The sequence below is a fragment of the Geotrypetes seraphini genome, chromosome 6 (assembly GCF_902459505.1).
Source record: "Geotrypetes seraphini chromosome 6, aGeoSer1.1, whole genome shotgun sequence".
Lineage (NCBI taxonomy): Eukaryota > Metazoa > Chordata > Amphibia > Gymnophiona > Dermophiidae > Geotrypetes > Geotrypetes seraphini.
The window spans coordinates 157,115,657-157,133,473 of NC_047089.1; the positions used below are offsets into that span (position 1 = coordinate 157,115,657).

The 17,817-nt window shown below is 43.5% G+C and overlaps 1 protein-coding gene across 4 annotated transcripts in view; it reads right to left on the reverse strand.

The window, feature by feature from the left end:
- Nucleotides 1-17,817, reverse strand: part of CDC16 (cell division cycle 16) — a 226,676-nt gene that overhangs the window by 86,945 nt on the left and 121,914 nt on the right. For all 4 annotated transcript variants that reach the window (XR_004539864.1, XM_033948569.1, XM_033948568.1 and 1 more), the window contains one exon: nt 6,630-6,763. Coding sequence is in view for 3 of the 4 variants with exons in the window: in XM_033948569.1 (XP_033804460.1) it covers nt 6,630-6,763 (134 nt within the window). In the remaining variant the exon portion in view is untranslated. The remainder of the gene's footprint in view (nt 1-6,629; nt 6,764-17,817) is intronic.

The following is a 17,817-nucleotide window of genomic DNA, read 5'->3' on the forward strand; positions in this document are numbered from 1 at the left end:
GATAATCCTACCCTAAATAACAATAATTTTAAAAACCCCAAAACACACAGCTCTGTGGGAATTCTTAATTAATGCACTAATTTTTACATCACACACCTTCACATATAGGTCAGCACAGATGCCAGAAGCAGTAATGTGCAAACTTCCAGTATAATCAGTCCAAAACAGTGTCCATAATAATCTTCCTTCACTGTCACAGTGCAAAACATATTCTTAACGTATAAAATCCAAATTTCAAAAATTGTTTATCAGATTCACTAATGGAAAATTAGTTTTTTTACCTTCGATAATCTTCTTTCTGTTAATCCCTGTAGGATTCCATACGCTACATGTTCAATCCCTTCCCGTAATCTGAGAGCTGCAGAAATTCAAACACTTTTATGAGCACATGCTACTCCCCCTTAGACTGAGAGCTAGAACCATATACAGTTGAGTTTCAAAGCCAAGCAACATATCTGAACAAATCTATGACAAGGCAGGTATGGGGGAAGATCCACAGCGACAAACAATTTCTGAACTGGTCTGCTCTGCAAAACATGAACAAGTAATAAACAGGCACAAAGGCAACCCAGAAAAACATTCAGGAATAAAGTAGAACTAACCTGTTGTGTGCAACGAACACCCCAAGAAACAGCCTTCGGCAATGTGCATACTCACAGAAACTCCCCACTGGACCGGCAACGGGCTAGAAAATTTTCAAGCCTGTAAGGAGAATAACTGAGGCAGAAAGAAGCAGGCTATTCCAAACAACTGAGTGTACACAGAGAGGGCGGGTCATATGGAATCCTACAGGGACAAACAGAAAGTAAATTACTGAAGGTAGAAACCTAATCTTCCATTCTGTTACGTCCCTTCTGGATTCAATACACTAGGTGACGTACCAAAGCAATGGTAGCAGCTAGGGAGGGACAGAAGAGCCTGTTCTCAACACCGAGGTCCCAAAGCAGAATTAGAACAAGCCACCACATCCACTTGGTAAAACCGGGTAAAAGTATGGAGAACCAATTAGATGCCCTACAAATTTCAACTGGATGACTCGTACAAGACTCCGCCCATGACTCAGCAATACTCCGCTCATGACTCAGCTGCTTGCCGCCATTCAAAAATGGCCATTCAAATCCATCGATTGATCGAGGACTTTGTAGCCGGCGAACCACAGTGAGGCGCAGCAGTCAGGACAAAGAGGTGATCAGACAGTCCAAGATGTCCACTGTCAGCGAATTCTCACCAAAAATGGCAAAAATTAAATTAAAAAATAGCGATTTGGGGTCTGGCGAGGTAGGGGACCTGAACCCTACCCTCAGAAACTGTGAAAAACGTTTAACAAGTCACCCCTGAAGTTCCCATAGGAAACAATGGAGGGTTACTCAAAGTTCTGCAGCTCTTTTACACAGCAACTGAATAGAGAAAAAGGATTTTTTGTCTCAGAAACCGCTCCAAAATGAAAGACGAAGAACTTCGGACTGCCAGTCGGCCAGATACCGACTGTAACCTCTGCCTCACCATGCAATTGGGGGCAGGAAACACAGCCTACACCCTAAAATTTGGGAGAGTTTCACTCCAGAAGCTTACAGACTTTGCTTAAACCCCTGAAACAGTCAGCGGGTAAGCAAACTCCCAAGGAAATGGACCCCGAGTCCAAGAATGGTGATACACAGCAGGCTGGCTCCACAGATCCACCAAAGTTTCTCTGTGAAGCAACAGTCCGGCTCTGGGGGACTGCATTCTTTCCTCTGACAAGGGAACACCGGAAAGGGGTCTCAAGGCACTGAAGCCACCAAAAAGATGAACTTTAAACAAAAAGATAAGAAAAGGTAGACCAATTCAAAAGACTTCTGCATGGATTGCTTGCAGAAATTGAAACTGTATATGGCTCTAGCTCTCAGTCTAAGGGGGAGGAGCATGTGCTCAGAAAAGTGTTTGGATTTCTGCAACTCCCGGATTGTGGGAAGTGATTGAACACCTAGGGTATGGAATCCGGAAGGGACGTAACAGACTATGGCAGAGTTCAAAATTCATCAAAGTTACTTATCATCAAATAGATTGCATGTTTAAAACATCGGTCTAGATCTTCTTCATAAAAGCATCAAAGCAGACATGATATATTTTGAATACTAAAACTCTGCTTCAGGGCATATTATGGATTTCCATCACAGTCCACCTGAGCTACATCATCCACTGCTCAGTTCAAGCATTTGTAAAAGTAAAATTGTGTCAAATCACACTTATGTCCAGTCATCACACAGAATTCAAACTGGTCGATTATCACACTTCCTGAGAAGATCATCACAAGAGTGCAAGTAGGTGCCTCCTTAAGTGCCACTTTATAAAAGATACATCAGCATTTTTTATGTCTAATCATCACACAGAATTTCCTTAAAAGGATCAACACATATTCATATTACTGACATCCAGTCAATCCTCCAAATTTAATCCCTCCAGTTGTACTGAACCTAAAGTAAACAGTATATCCAAAACTTCTCATGAAGGTCTACAATTGGCCAGTTTGAATTATATATGATGATTGGACATGATGAGTAGATTTAGATAACTTCAGACTCACACATTTCACATTTACAAATGCATAAGACAAGCAGTGGATACAGTAGCTTGGACAGAGCATAATAGAAATACATAATACACTGGTATTTATCTGCATACTCTCATCCTATCCATTCTTATAGTGCTCATTTCCCACAGCAGCTAGATGAGATGATGAAAGTAATAGCATAAGAGCCAGGAAGTCTTCTCTCATTCTATCATACTCTTCAATAGCTTAGCCAAGAACAGAAAACCTCGGACTGGGCAGAATCTGCTCCCTTTATAGGTTGACTACTGCCACTCCAAGGACAACCAAGCAGGAACTAGGAATGTTTTATCTCATTCTGCAGATGTAATCAAGTCAGATGATAGCAAGCCTAAGTTTTTGGATCAAACATGGACATCCTATATAGCAGTGCTTCTTCTCAGGTCAGCTCTACACAATTACCATATATACTCGAATAAAGGATGAGATTTTGGGGCCAAAAAAAATGGTCCAAAAATGGGAGTCTCGTCCTATATTCAGGTCATCACCCGTCCCACTCCCAGACTTGATACAGGCCTCTGGTATTCCAGGACAGGAGGGATCCCTCCCATCCCGGCCGATACTACAATTATTTTTACCCTTGCATACCTTTTCTCACATCCCTGGTGGTCCAGCGGTGTATGGGCAGTAGCGAACTTTCCGCACTCCTGCCCTGTGCCTCTCCTTCCAATCTCACGGCTCATGCGAGAACTGGTGGCTGCCATTCAGCGAGCGGCGCAGGGTCGGGTGGTAGCTCACCTGCGTGCCTGTGCACCACGAGCCATGAGATCGGAAGTTCGGAAGCACTGGAATATGAGAAGAAACTTCTTAACAAATCTAGGGAGAATAAGCCAGTAATTGTGACCCGAAAGGGAATATAAAAGGTATCAGAGGGAACATATGAAACTTGTTTTCCCCTTATCCAAGGATAAGCAGGCAGCATATTCTCATATGTGGGTGATGTCATCCACGAAGCCCCGGTACGGATAGCTTTAAAAGTGCACTTCCCAGGCCCATGATGATACTTCCTTCTTCTCAAAGAACAGTTTTGTCCTTTGCCGAGGAATGCAATATGCACTAGTTTTTACCCCGATATTCCATCTCTGTGCACTATAGAAATCTAGTTGCAATCTCTGCTAGACAGACCCTTCATTGCCTCCTCCCCATGAATGGGAGGTTAGAGACTGCCATGAATACTGTCCATCTGAAACCAAAAGCTATACGAGTTGATCATTTTGCTGCTGGCATCATACTGTATATACTTGAATATAAGCAGAGATTTGGGGGCCAAAAAAAAAAAAAAGTCCCAAAATGGGGGTCTTGGATGAAATTATTTCCCCCTCCCCCTGGACCTGTTGCAGGCCTCTATCAGGCCTGCCGTAAGACCTGGTGGTCTAGTGGTGAGCCGGGACTCCTCCCACCTCCTATCCTGGCCAACTGTGACAACGTTTACCTCCCTCCCACTTTCCCCGCATACCTTTCCGTTCCCTGGTGGTCCAGCAGTGAACCGAGGCAGGAGCAAACTTTCCACACTCCTGCCATATGCAAATTCACTCCCTGAATGGAGTTCCCGTTAGAACTTATGTCAGCCTTTCAGGGAGCGGATCTGCATGGAGCAGGAGCATGGAAAGATCGCTTCTGCCTCGGTTCACTGCTGGACCACCAGGGAACTAAAAAGGTACACAGAGGAGGCAGGTAAACGTTGTCGCAGTCAGCAAGGACAGGAAGCGGGAGCAGCCCCTCCCTGGACCACCAGGTCTTACAACAGGCCCAGTGGAGGCCTGCAAGGCATAGGGAGGGAGGGACAGGGGACACAATACAGGGCAGGGAGAATGGGAGGGGATCAGGTGCAGAGACTGGCAGGGCAGGAAGGGAGGGGGCACAGGGTGCAGAGCAGGGGAGGGTACGTGAATATTAACCTCCCCCACAGTTTATATTTGAGTCAATCTTTTTCGGGGGGAATAAGGTTACCTCGGTTTATATTTGAGTATATATTACATTACATTAATGTCTTCTACCCCACCAATACCTTTCAGTTCTAGGCGGTTTACAACAAAAAATTAGCCTGGGCATTCCCAGGGAGATTACAAGGTTGATAGCTATAGTATGCGTCGGGGTCTGGGAATGGTCGATACGGTTTGGTTAGATCATTTGACAAATTTCTTGAATAGTATAGTTTTCAGTTCTTTCCTGAATGTTTTGTAGTTGGGCGTCGTGATCAGCAGATTTGAGAGGTGGTGGTCTATTTTTGCTGCTCTGGTGGCTAGTAGACCGTCATATATTTTTTGCTTTGCATGCCTTTGATTGGGAATGAGTAAAGTGTGCTTGAGTTCTTCTTGGTCTGGATGTGTTTATCCAGATTAGGCGGTTGCTCAGATAGCTTGAACCATTTCCTGGATGTGTTTATCCAGATTAGGCGGTTGCTCAGATAGCTTGATCCATTTCCATTTAGGGCTTTGAATAGGGTGTAGTAGAATTTGTGTTGTATGCATGCTTGTACTGGGCGCCAGTGTGAGTCTTGGAAAGCTGAGGTAATGTGGTCGTATTTTTTCAGCGAGTATATTAGTCTTAGGGCTGTATTTTGGACTGTTTGTAATTGTTTTAGCATGTTGCGGGGCATGACAGGTAAAGTATATTACAGTAGTCCAGGAGTCCTAGGATAGCTCTTATACTATGAGTTTGAATTGTTCATTGTTGAAGTATTTTCGGACTTGTCTTAAGTTGTGCGTGGTTGTGAATGCCTTCTGATCAGTTTTGCTGATTTGAAGTTGCATGGTGCAGCCTTTGTCTATCATTATTCCCAGCAGTTTTAGGTTGGGTTGTAAGGGATATGTGATGGAGTTTATTTCTAGGTTTGTTATGGTTGGGGTTTTGTTTCTTTCTAGAAGTAAGAATTTGGTTTTGTCTTGGTTCAGTTTTAATTTGTGATCGCTCATCCATTTTGACACTGTTTCTAGTGCAACTTGTAGTTTGTTCGTTGTGTTGGGAGTGGTTTGGTCAAAAGGCAGGAGGATGGTGATATCGTCTGCGTAGCTGTATGACGTTATACCTTGTTTGTCTAAGCATGTGCCAAGTGTGGCTATGTAAAGTTTGAAGAGTGATAGTGAGGAGCCTTGGGGGATTCCTCAAGGGTTGTCCCAGGATTCTGATTGTTCATTGTTTGCTTTTACTCTGTACCTTCTTGAGCAGAGGAATCCTTCAAAACAATTGTAGACTTTACCTGTGATTTCTATTGCCTCCAGTGCTTGTAGTAGGATGCTGTAATCTACTAGGTCGAATGCCGCTGTGAGATCGAGTTGTATTAGCATTTTTTGCCTTTGTTTAGGTGTTGTTTGGCTGTGTCTAGGAGAGGGACTAGTACTGTTTCTGTACTGTAGTTGCCTCTGAAGCCTGATTGTGAGGGGTGTTAAAGGTATTAAAGGTATCTATCATATCCTATTTCTTGGGTGAACGTGTGAGTTTGTAGTCTATGCACATCTGTAAGACATTTTTCTGCAAGAAAACAATAGCTCTTAAATGTAAGTTTGAAAATATAAGTTAAAAAATGCAAAGTAGCAAAATAGAACTGAAGCAGACTTGCATGCTTTATTCAACTAATCTGCTCTATAGGTACTTTGGCAAAATGACAAATTGTTCTGATATTTTAACATACAATCCTGCTAAGGTCTAGTGTATGCAACTGTGAAACTACCTCTCAGGTACAATCTACATTGCTAATGTAGCAGCACAGGACATCATTCTCTTCCAATGACAGTGGGGGATGCATCCAACAATTTTGTTGTTAATTCAGGTCCTTCTTTTTCTTATGCCATAAGGGTTAGGGTCCTTGCAAAAATTTCTTCTTTTCTTTTGTCAACATCACTCCAGCTAAACTTTGCAGAACCTGGTCTCCAGGTGGCTCCCTGCTTCGGCCTCTTTTTAATTTCTAGGTCTCTCTCTACACATGTGCAAACTGATCCATATGGACAGACATAAAGGCAAACTAATCCATTAATAGACACTTTTTTTATGCACCTAGAAACTTAAGAAGTTATATATTAAAAAAATTATAGAATATACTTACAAGGAAGTGAGTTTGTAGCACATTTTGAAGTCACAGTTGTAATAATGTCTTTCTGCTAAGGACACAACAACATCCAGATTATCCTGGAGACCATCTATAGATGTGGGAATCACTGTTTCACTGGGCTTGTTATACTGCAATATATAAAATTGTAGTATAAGCTTAAAAATTTCAACATGGTGTTTTGAATCTCTTCCAATATTATCATTCACATTTGATGCAATATTTATTACAAGATACTCTGAGGCCAATGTGTACTAAGTGTGAGAGACTTTCCTGCAAAAAGGACTGTACCCATTATAAAAGCATAAAAAATGTAAAATGCCCGCTTTTTTACAAAGTTTGCACAAAAAGCAAAGATATTACCTGTACCAGATATTCTCTGAGGACAGCAGGTATATAGACTCACATGTGGGTGATGTCATCCATGAAACCAGGTACAGACATTACCAAGTGCACTGTCACTATAAATTTTTGGGCAGTGTCTATACAATGTGCATGAAGGTACCTTCATATTCAATGTTGGCTCACAGCCCAATGTTGGCTCAGTTCAGTAAAAGAGCTACGAAGCCAACTATGGGAGGTGGGCAGATTGCAAGAATATATGCCTGTTGTCTTTGAAGAACACCTGCTACAAGTATGTATCTTTGCTTTCTCTGAAGACAAGCAGGCATAATATTCTCATATGTGGGACTTCCAAACTGCCAAGATTATGGCTCTGGATGAGGAATTCTGGTCCACCTCTCGCAGAATTCTTAACAGGATTCAATTAAACCTCCCTTTGACAAAAAAATCTCAAGTACAGAATATTCCAATCTATGCTCACCTTCCTGGGAGTCAAAATCTGGAATGACCTCGCAGAGACAGTTAGAAGAGACCCCCAACCATGCGCTATTCCGGAGGAAACTGAAAACTCTACTCTTTGATAACTAATATCTACATGATCTCCACTTGTACCTTCCTTTTACTTAGTATGTTTAGGTTCTTCTCCTTTTCTTCTCTTTTCTCTTTCTTCCTCTTACCTTCCCTCTATACTCCAGGATAACCTTTTCCCATTGCAAGTCACCTTGAGCTTGTTTAGGTTTGCACGAGGCACAAATATTAGAATAGATTAGAAAAAGACCTCATTAACCTTGCTACCTATTTAATCAAAGCACTCTCAGGGCAGCGCCCATTTCAAACTGGGCCTCTGACTTGAATGGCTGCCTCCTTCCTCCTGCAACTGTCCGTAATACATTGTAACCTCTTCTGTTCCTGGTTGCTTTATATCTATTGACCCTGTTCCTCTTTGGTTCAGCCCTCTAGCCTGCACTCTAAAATAAATGCTTTTCTTTGCTTTCTTTTAGGTGCGACTCCAACCCCCATCTCTGTTGCTGCTGCCTATAGCCCCTCTCCCTGCTGCCTGTGACTGGCTGGCTGTAGTCTCTCCCAAGCAAGCACTCAGGGGACCTCACTAACCTTGCTACTTATTTAATCAAAGCCCTCTCAGGGCGGTGTAAGCCGCATTGCGCAATGAAGAAGCATAAACAAAGAGCACATGCTCCTTCATGCATCTCCTGAGGCCACCTCCTTATTCTACCTCACTTCTTGTATATTTCTATTTCCTTTCTCTACTCCTCCCCTTACGACTCCAATTCACTTTCTGCTTCTCATACTGTGTCCCCAATCTTACTCTCTTATCCCTCTCCTCTCCACACCACAAGTCTTCACTGGATTCCTTTTCCTATCCCCTCACCAGCTATCTTGTCATCTACCTCTGTTTTCAAGCTCAAACATTCTGTCCCTTCCATTCATCCATCTCCTTTCTCTTTGAGCACCTCCCGTCTTTGTAGTTGCTGTTATTATTCCCCTTTGCTTCAGAGTACTCTCCTACTCCTTCTTTTGCTCACCGCTGGTGATATCAATCACAACCCTGGCCCTCCATGTCATCTCCTTCCCACATGTGTAACTGCCCAAACTTCATACCTATTTCTCTGCTTCAGCCCTCCTTTCTCCCTTTCTCTTGCGCCCCGTGGAATGCTCACCCTGCCTCAAACAAACTGCCCTGCATTTATGATCTCTTTATCTCTCATTCCCTCTACCTCCTTGCTTTAACTGAGATGTGGATTTGCCTGAGGACTCCACTGCAGCTGCTGCCCTCTCCCATGGGGGCTACCACTTCTCCCATACACCATGCCCTATTGGTCGAAGTGAAGGAGTTGGGCTTCTTTTCTCTGCTTCTTGCAGATTTCAACCTCTTCCTCCACCTCAATCACACAGCCTTTCCTCATTTCAAGTCGAATTAATTTTAATATACCGACCATCGACGTGCATCTGGCTGGTTTACAATGCTAAAAATGAAAGGTTAAAATAAATTTTTGTAGGTGGGGGGGAAATTTGAACATTAAATAGAAAAATTACAAATACGAACATGAGCTTGAGGGGAAAGGCGGAGGGGAAAGTTAATAATTAAATCATTAAAACAAATTAAAGGAAAGAGGGGGGGGGATAAAACACCAGGAATAGGGATCGCTTCTTAAAAGCGGTTCGTGTTTATACTGCTGCTAGTCCATTCCATCTCCATATTCACTCCTCTGCCTCTCCGGAAAGTGATTTCCTTCTTCCTTTCTCACTGAATTGGTTCTTGGATTTCCGACTTCCTTGATTCATCTTCTCTCTCCCTTCAATTAAGGGATTTTAACATTCAAGCTGACGATCCCTCTGACACTTATACCTTTAAGTGTCTTGCCTTAACCTCCTCATTTGACCTCCAGCTATGCTCAACTACCCCCACTCAACGGTATGGCCGTTGCTTTGATCTTGTCTTCTTCTCCAACTACTCTCTCTCTAACTTCTCCCCCTCACTGTTCTCCATCTCTGATCATTTGATAACCTTCACAATTACTCCTCCCCTCAGCCATCTCTTTTTCAAGTAGAAGAGTCCTAACTTCTCTACTCTTTCCTCATATGAGAGGTGTTCCATCCCAGTTATCATCTTGGTAACTCTTCTCTTAACTTTTTCTAGTGCCGCTATATCTTTTATGCGATAAGGAGACCAGAACTAAACGCAATACTCAAGTTGAGTTTGCACCATTGCACGATACAGCAGCATTATAACATTCTTAGTCTTGTTAACTATCCCTTTTTCTAATAATTCATAGCATCCTGTTTGCCTTCTTGGCTGCTGCTGCACACTGGGCAGAAGACTTCAGCATATTGTCTACGATGATACCCAGATCCTTTTCTTGAGCACTGACCCTCAAGGTGGTCCCCTAGCATCCATTAACTATGATTTGGATTATTCTTCCCAATGTGCATCACTTTGCATTTGTCCACATTGAATTTCATCTGACATTTCGATGTCCAGTCTTCCAATTTCCTAAGGTCTTCCTGCAGTTTTCCACAGTCCGCATTAACAACTTTGAACAGTTTAGTGTCATCTGCAAATTTAATCACCTCACTCGTAATTCCAATTTCTAGATCATTTACAAATAAGTTAAATAGCACTGGTCCCAGCACAGATCCCTGTGGCACACCACTATTTACCCTCCCTCCACTGAGAAAAATGGCTATTCAAACCTACCCTCTGTTTTCTGTCTAACCAATTGAATAGGAGTAATATTTGATAATAAATTATCTTTCCACGATCACATAAGCCAAGTGGTTAAATCTACTTTTTACACACTCCGCCAGATCCGATCTGTATCAAAATTTTTATATGCACAATCTTTGAACATATTACTTCATTCCCTTGTAATCTCTAAAATTGATTACTGTAGCGCCTTATTTATAGGTTTACCACAGAAAGAGCTTAGGCGTTTACAAATAATTCAGAACGCCTCCATAAAAATTATTTAGAAAGCCAAAAAATTTGACCATGTTTCACCATTACTCAAGAAGGCACACTGGCTTCCAGTAGTACACCGCATCATATATAAACAATGCTTACTTACCTTTAAAGCTTTACAATTCAAAACTCCTGCCTTTATTTTTAGAGTTTTAATACCCTATACTACCTCTAGATCTCTTAGATCACAAGATCAACATCTATTAGCTATCCCCTCATTAAAAGTTATTAACACAAGGCGCAATACAATCTTTTCTATAACAGCCCCTCAGTCCTGGAATGATCTCCCACTTTATTTAAGACAAGAAAAAAACTTAGACAAATTAAGACCAAACTTAAAAGTTTTCTATTTACAGATGCTTTCAATGATTAAAATCTTCCGCATTGCCTATCTTATCTTCTTTGTTAATTGTCATTGTCCCCCTTCCTAATGTAATTCCCTTGAATTATTATTGGATTTAACAACGAATGTAACCATTAAATAACTTCCCTTTTGTTTTATTATTATACGTAGATGTAAATGTATTGATATCTGTTTAAATAAGTTTACTTTTTTTACCCAAATTTATTGTATGTCTGAATGATATGTTATCTAAATTTTTGAACTATTTGTACATCGCCTAGAATTTTGAATAGGCGATAAATCAAACTATTTAATAAACTTGGAACTTGGAATATTGCCTCCTTTCCTATGACTCTTCAATTTTCTCAGGAACCTCTCATGTCAAACGCCTTCTGTAAATCTAGATACACTACATCAACCGGCTCGCCTTTATCCACATGTTTATTCACACCCTCTGCTAGCACATCTTGGAGCATGCTCAGTAGAATCCAGTCAGTATCCAAGCAGCCAGGAACATCTACAGAAACAAGAAACATGAGAGAGAGAGGGAAAGGGGAAACTCCCGCTAAATGATTAATTCTGCTCTCATATAAACATATGCAAAACAGCAATAATGAAAACTTTAAAACAGGTTATCACACATTAGAACCTGAACTACAAAACAGTGCAAGAGGAAAGCATAGCCTGCACTGAGAGAACATAAGAATAGTCTTACTGGGTCAGACCAATGGTCCATCAAGCCCAGTAGCCCGTTCTCACGGTGGCCAATCCAGGTCACTCGTACCTGGCCCAAAACCCAAGGTGTAGCAATATTTCATGATACCGATACAGGGCAAGCAGTGGCTTCCCCCGTGTCTTTCTCAATAACAGACTATGGACTTTTCCTCCAGGAACATGTCCAAACCTTTCTTAAAACAAGCTACGCTATCCGCTCTTACCATATCCTCTGGCAACGCATTCCAGAGCTTAACTATTCTCCGAGTGAAAAAAAATTTCCTAAAATTGGTTTTAAAAGTATTTCCCTGTAACTTCATCAAGTGTCTCCTAGTCTTTGTAATTTTTGACGGATTGAAAAATTGATCCACTGTACCCGTTCCACTCCACTCAGGATTTTGTAGACTTCAATCATATCTCCCCTCAACCGTCTCTTTTCCAAGCTGAAGAGCCATAACCTCTTTAGTCTTTCCTCATACGAGAGGAGTTCCATCCCCTTTACCATCTTAGTCGCTCTGCTTTGAACCTTTTCTATCACCACTATATCTTTCTTAAGATAAGGAGACCAGAACTGAACGCAATACTCCAGATGAGGTCGCACCATTGAGCGATACAGGGGCATTATAATATTCTTAGTCTTGTTAACCATCCCTTTTTTAATAATTCCTAGCATCCTATTTGCTTTTTTGGCCGCCGCCACACATTGGGCGGAAGATTTCATCGTATTGTCTATGATAACACCCAGATCCTTTCCTTGGGTGCTAATCCCCAAGGTGGACCTTAGCATCCGGTAACTGTGATTCAGGTTATTCTTCCCAATGTGCATCACTTTGCATTTGTTCACATTAAATTTCATCTGCCACTTGGACGCCCAGTTCTCCAATTTCCTAAGGTCCGCCTGCAATTTTTCACAATCCGTATGCATTTTAACAACTTTGAACAGTTTAGTGTCATCTGCAAATTTAATCACCTCACTCGTCATTCCAATTTCCAGATCATTAAAGAATAAGTTAAATAGCACCGGTCCCAGTACAGACTAGAGGTCTGCACGGGAACGGGGATCTCGGGAATCCCGTGGTTCCCGCGGGGGTCCTGCGGGAATCCCCCCTAACCCATGGGGACCCCCCTCTGGCCCACGGGACTCCCATGGGGACCCCCTCTGGCCCACGGGACTCCCACGGAGATGGAAGGCTTTGGAAGCAGGGTTCATCCATATAATATAATGGACACGTCAGCCTTAGTAAAAGAGGGGATTTATAAGTTAATTACCTGAACAGAAAACAAAAAAAGGTTTCACCAAAGAGATTCCACAAGGAAAACAGCAGCACAAACACAAAAGAAACTGTGGAATTGATGATCCTGTCAGAAGTAGTTGCTGCTTTTTATGGGACGGGCGGGGATGGAGGTAATTTCCTTGCGGGGATGGGTGGATACGGAGAGGAACCTGAAGGGTACGGGTGGGGACGGAGAGGATCCTGGCGGGGACGGGTGGGGACGGAGAGGATCCTGGTGGGGACGGGTGGGGAGGGTGGGATTTCTGTCCCTGTGCAACTCTCTAGTACAGACCCCTGTGGCACTCCACTGTTTATTCTCTTCCATTGAGAAAAATGACCATATTTATTTATTTATTTAGATTTTTATCCCATCCTCCCAGTAGCTCAGAATGGCCTTCAAGCAAACATTCACAGTGGAGTACATTTGGACAATACAAAGACTATACAGTAGTTTAAGTACAAGGACTATACGGCAATTTAAGTACAGGTTAAGAATGGACTGAATAGCAATTTAAGTACAGGTTAAGGAAGGATTATACAGCAATTTAAGTAAAGGTTTAGAATGGAGAAGAGAGTGTACAGGGGAGGAGAGGAATTAAGAGGGGTGAGGCGTAGACTGCGGTTGAATTTTAGTTGAAGAGGAGGGTCTTTACCGCTTTCCGGACGGTCATCAATGAGTTCTGTAATCATATTTGCCCTCTGCTTTCTATCCGACAACCAATTCCTAAACCACAACTGAATTTTGTCACCTATCCCATGACACTTTAATTTTCTCAGGAGACTCTCATGATGAACTTTATCAAAAGTTATAGAGGGAAACAAGAAAGTATTTGGCGTGAGGACGTGGAAACTCCAAAGTGAGTCCATTTACACCATCTCCAAGACCCAGCGATCTGATGTGATGGCCTCCTATTCCGCCAGTAAAATAGACAGCCCCCCTGCCCTGTTGCGCGGGGGAAAGATGAAGGCCAGATGCCAGAACTGCATCTTCTGGGGAGGGGGCTGAAACTATCCAAATAAAACACGAGCAGAAGAAATAAACTTCTACAGGCTTGGCTTGTAGAAAGCAAAAACTGGATTCTACTGAGCATGCTTCAAAAGGGGAGGGGTTATGAATTCAATTAACTGCCTAGCTGCTGGAGATGCAACCCAATGGTCCCGGAATAAAGTGGTGTACAAGAATTATCATTTATAGTTTTGGGGGTTTTTTATCAAAGAGGTCAAGACAGATGAATTTAAAATATGAAATGTCACCTCAGTAACAACTATAGAGAAATATAGTGCAAAATATAGATAGCAGATATAAATTTTCAAAACTGCCACATTTTGATCACTAAATTGAAAATAATGTAAAATTATGTCCTACCTGTTAATTTTCTTTCCTTTAGACGCAGCAGATGAATCCAGAGACCAGTGGGATAGCACATACCTACCAGCAGGTAGAGATAGAGCCATGATTTTTAGGAGTATATCTGGATGGAACTCCCTCTTGCCAATCAGTACTGCTCTTGCCCAAGCATCCGGGACAATGCAGCTACAGCTCAAGCAAACTTTCCCATAACAGAACCAGAACACCAAGCAAAACATAATTGCTAATTTAACATCAACCCCCAGTACTCTCCCCTCCCGGGGAGCAACCCAAGAATCTAGCCTGGGTGGGACACTGGATTCATCTGCTGCGTCTAAAGGAAAGAAAATTAACAGGGTAGGACATAATTTTACATTCCTTAATGCCGGGCAGCAGAAGAATCCAGAGACCATTGGGATGTAACAAAGCCAATTCATACTGGGTGGGGCTAAGGTGCAGCCTCTGCAATGACAAAAGCCCCTAAAGACGCCTCTGTTCGCTCAGCCACATCCAAGCAGTAATGTCTAGAGAAAGAGCTAGAGGAGAACCAAGTGACCACTCTGCAAATCTTCTCCAGAGAAAAATGTCTGGACTCAGCCCAGGACGTAGCCATTGCCCTGGTTGAGTGAGCATGGAGGGCTTCCGGTAGCCATTTGCCTGCTACCAAATAAGTAGAAGCAATAGCCTCTCGGACACACCGAGCCACTGAAGCTTTTGAGGACGCCAGGCCCTTTCTAGGTCCTGAAAATAGAACAAAGAGATGATCTGACTTCCGAAAGTCATTAGTAGCCTGAAGATAGTGCAAGAGAATTCTATGCACATCCAGCAAATGCAAAGACTGAAATCGCGACCCCCCACTCTTCTTCCCTAAAAGCCGGAAGGACGAGAGCCTGATTGACATGAAAAGGCGAAACTACCTTAGGCAGAAAAGAAGAAATCGTCCGAATCAAGACTCCTGAAAAACGTAATAACGGAGCCCTGCAAGACAGAGCTTGCAACTCTGATACCCGCCTCGCCGAAGCCATAGCCACCAGAAAAATCGCCTTCAAGGTAACATCCTTGATCGTCACCGTACTCAAAGGTTCAAAAGGAGCTTCTATCAACCCCCAAGAATCACCTTCAAACTCCATTCTGGACATGGTTTCCACAGTGGCGGCCTAATCCGGTTTACCCCATTAAGAACCTCACGACATCTGGCTGAAACCCTAAAGAAGTATTAGACACCTTACCTCTGTAACAGGAGATAGCTGCCACTTGAACTCGAAGGGAATTGCACACTAATCCTTTGGAAATCCCTTCTTGCAAAAAAGAGAGAATATGAGACAAGGAAGCCTGAAAAGGCGAAATCTCCATTCTACAACACCAAGAGTCAAACACTTGCCAGACCCTAGCATATGCCGTAGAAGTAGACTTTTTCTTCGCCTGCAGAAGAGTAAAAATAACCTGCTCGGAATACCCTTTTCGCCTTAGCCCTGACCTTTCAATAGCCAAGCCATAAGACCAAAGCAGGAGGGATCTTGTGCGAGTAAGTCTGGTGTCACCGGGAACCGAAGTGGAGGGCCTTGCGACAGCTTTATCAGATCCACATACCACAGACAACGCGGCCAATCTGGGGCAACAAACACCACTGATCCTGGGAAGTGCACAATCTGATCTTTAAACCTGGCCTATCATCGACCAGAGAGGAAATGCATTCAGCAGACTGTACGGAGGCCAAGGAAGAACCAACGCATCTACCCCTTCTGAACTCCGTTCTCTGCGCCTGCTGAAGAACCTGGGGACTTTGGCGTTGCAACCCGAGGCCATAAGATCTATCTCTGGGAGCCCCCACTTGTGAACAATGAGCTGGAACGCTTGTCGAGACAGCTCCCATTCCCCGGGATCCAACCGATTCCTGCTGAGGAAGTCTGCCTGAATGTTGTCCTTGCCCGCAATATGCACCGCTGACAGCAGAGAATATTTGCCTCTCACGCCAACAACCGGCTCCTCGTGCCCCCCTGTCTGTTGATACAGGCAACTGCCGTGACACTGTCTGACAGGACTCTGGTTGGTTTGCTAAAACTCCTTCAAAGCCAGCCTGATCACCGTCAGCTCCAGAAGATTGATAGACCAGTGAGCCTCCTCCGGGCTCCAACTGCCCTGCGCTGAGGACTGAAGACACCGAGCCCCCTCAGGCTGGCGTCCGTTGTAACTACTATCCAGTCTGGAGATGCTAGCAGCATGCCTTAGAACAGGTGTTCCTCCTGTAGCCACCAATGCAGAGCGACTGAGGCCGAATGGCTCCAGCCTAATCTGCGCTCGTAATCCTGAGACATCAGAGACCACCTGGACAGGATGGACTACTGTAACAGTCTGAAATGGAACCGAGCCCAAGGAACCACCTCTAGAGTCACTACCATGGAACCTAAGACCTGAACATAATCCCGAACTCTTGGCTGGGGATCCTGTAATGGAAGACGGATTTGGACCTGCAATTTCTCGCCCCTGACTCGAGGCAAAAAAACTTTACCCTGGACCATGTCGAAGAGGACACCCAGATGTTCTAGTACTTGTGACGGAACCAAGGAATTCTTTGGAAAATTTATCGCCCAACCTAGGGACTGCAGAACCAAAATCACTCTCTCTGTGACCCTTACGTTTTCTGATGAGATGAAGCCCATATCAACCAGTTGTCTAAATATAGGTGAAACTGAATGCCCTCCCTGCGAAGAAATGCTGCCACTACCACCATCACTTTTGAAAACGTGTGGGATGACATGGCCAAGCTGAAGGGCATTGCCTGAAACTGAAAATGCTGCCCTAGAATCGCCAAGCGAAGAAACCGTTGATGAGGAGACCAAATGGGAATATGTAGGCACACATCTTTGAGGTCTAATGCTGTGAGAAACTCCCCTGGTTGAACAGCTGAAATGACTGACCTCACTGTTTCCATTCGGAAATGTCTGACATTGAGAAACTGATTTACTCACTTGAGGTCTAGCACGGGTCTGACCGACCCTCCTTTCTTAGGAACCACAAAATAAAAGGAATAGCGACCAAGCCCCTTTGCTCCAGAGGCACCGGGACCACTGCTCCCAGCTCCAACAACCCCTGAAGTGAACTTCTCACTGCCTCCATTTTGTCCCCCGAATTCCGGGACTCCAAGAAAGAATCTATGACAGGACAGAAGAATTCAAACTTGTAACCTGCGTGAATAATGTCGAGGATCCATTGATCTGATATTATTTTGGTCCATTCTGCCAGGAAGGAGGACAGCCATCCCCCTATATGACCGATGGAAGGAGCCAACATCCGGTCATTGGCCCGGACGAGAGGAAGAAGCGGGCTTGACAGGATGAAAGGACTGCTTTTGAGAATACCTAGACTTAGAATTATAAAACACATTAAAATAGACTTTGTACGCCTTTCCTGGCCTATATCTCATGGCATCCCTAAAGTGTAACCTAGTGGATCTACCTGCTCCCCTAGGCCTGTCCTCCAGCAACTGCTGGGATTTGGCATCACCAAAATCCTTCACCAGTTTATCAGGTCTGCACCAAACAATAACTGGCCTTTAAAGGGAAGCCTTACTAAATGAGATTTAGAGGCGGTGTCCATTGCCCAATCCTGCAGCCACAAATGCCGCCTAGAGACTATTGATAGAACCATTTGTTTAGCTGAGGCCCTGACCATATCATATAAGG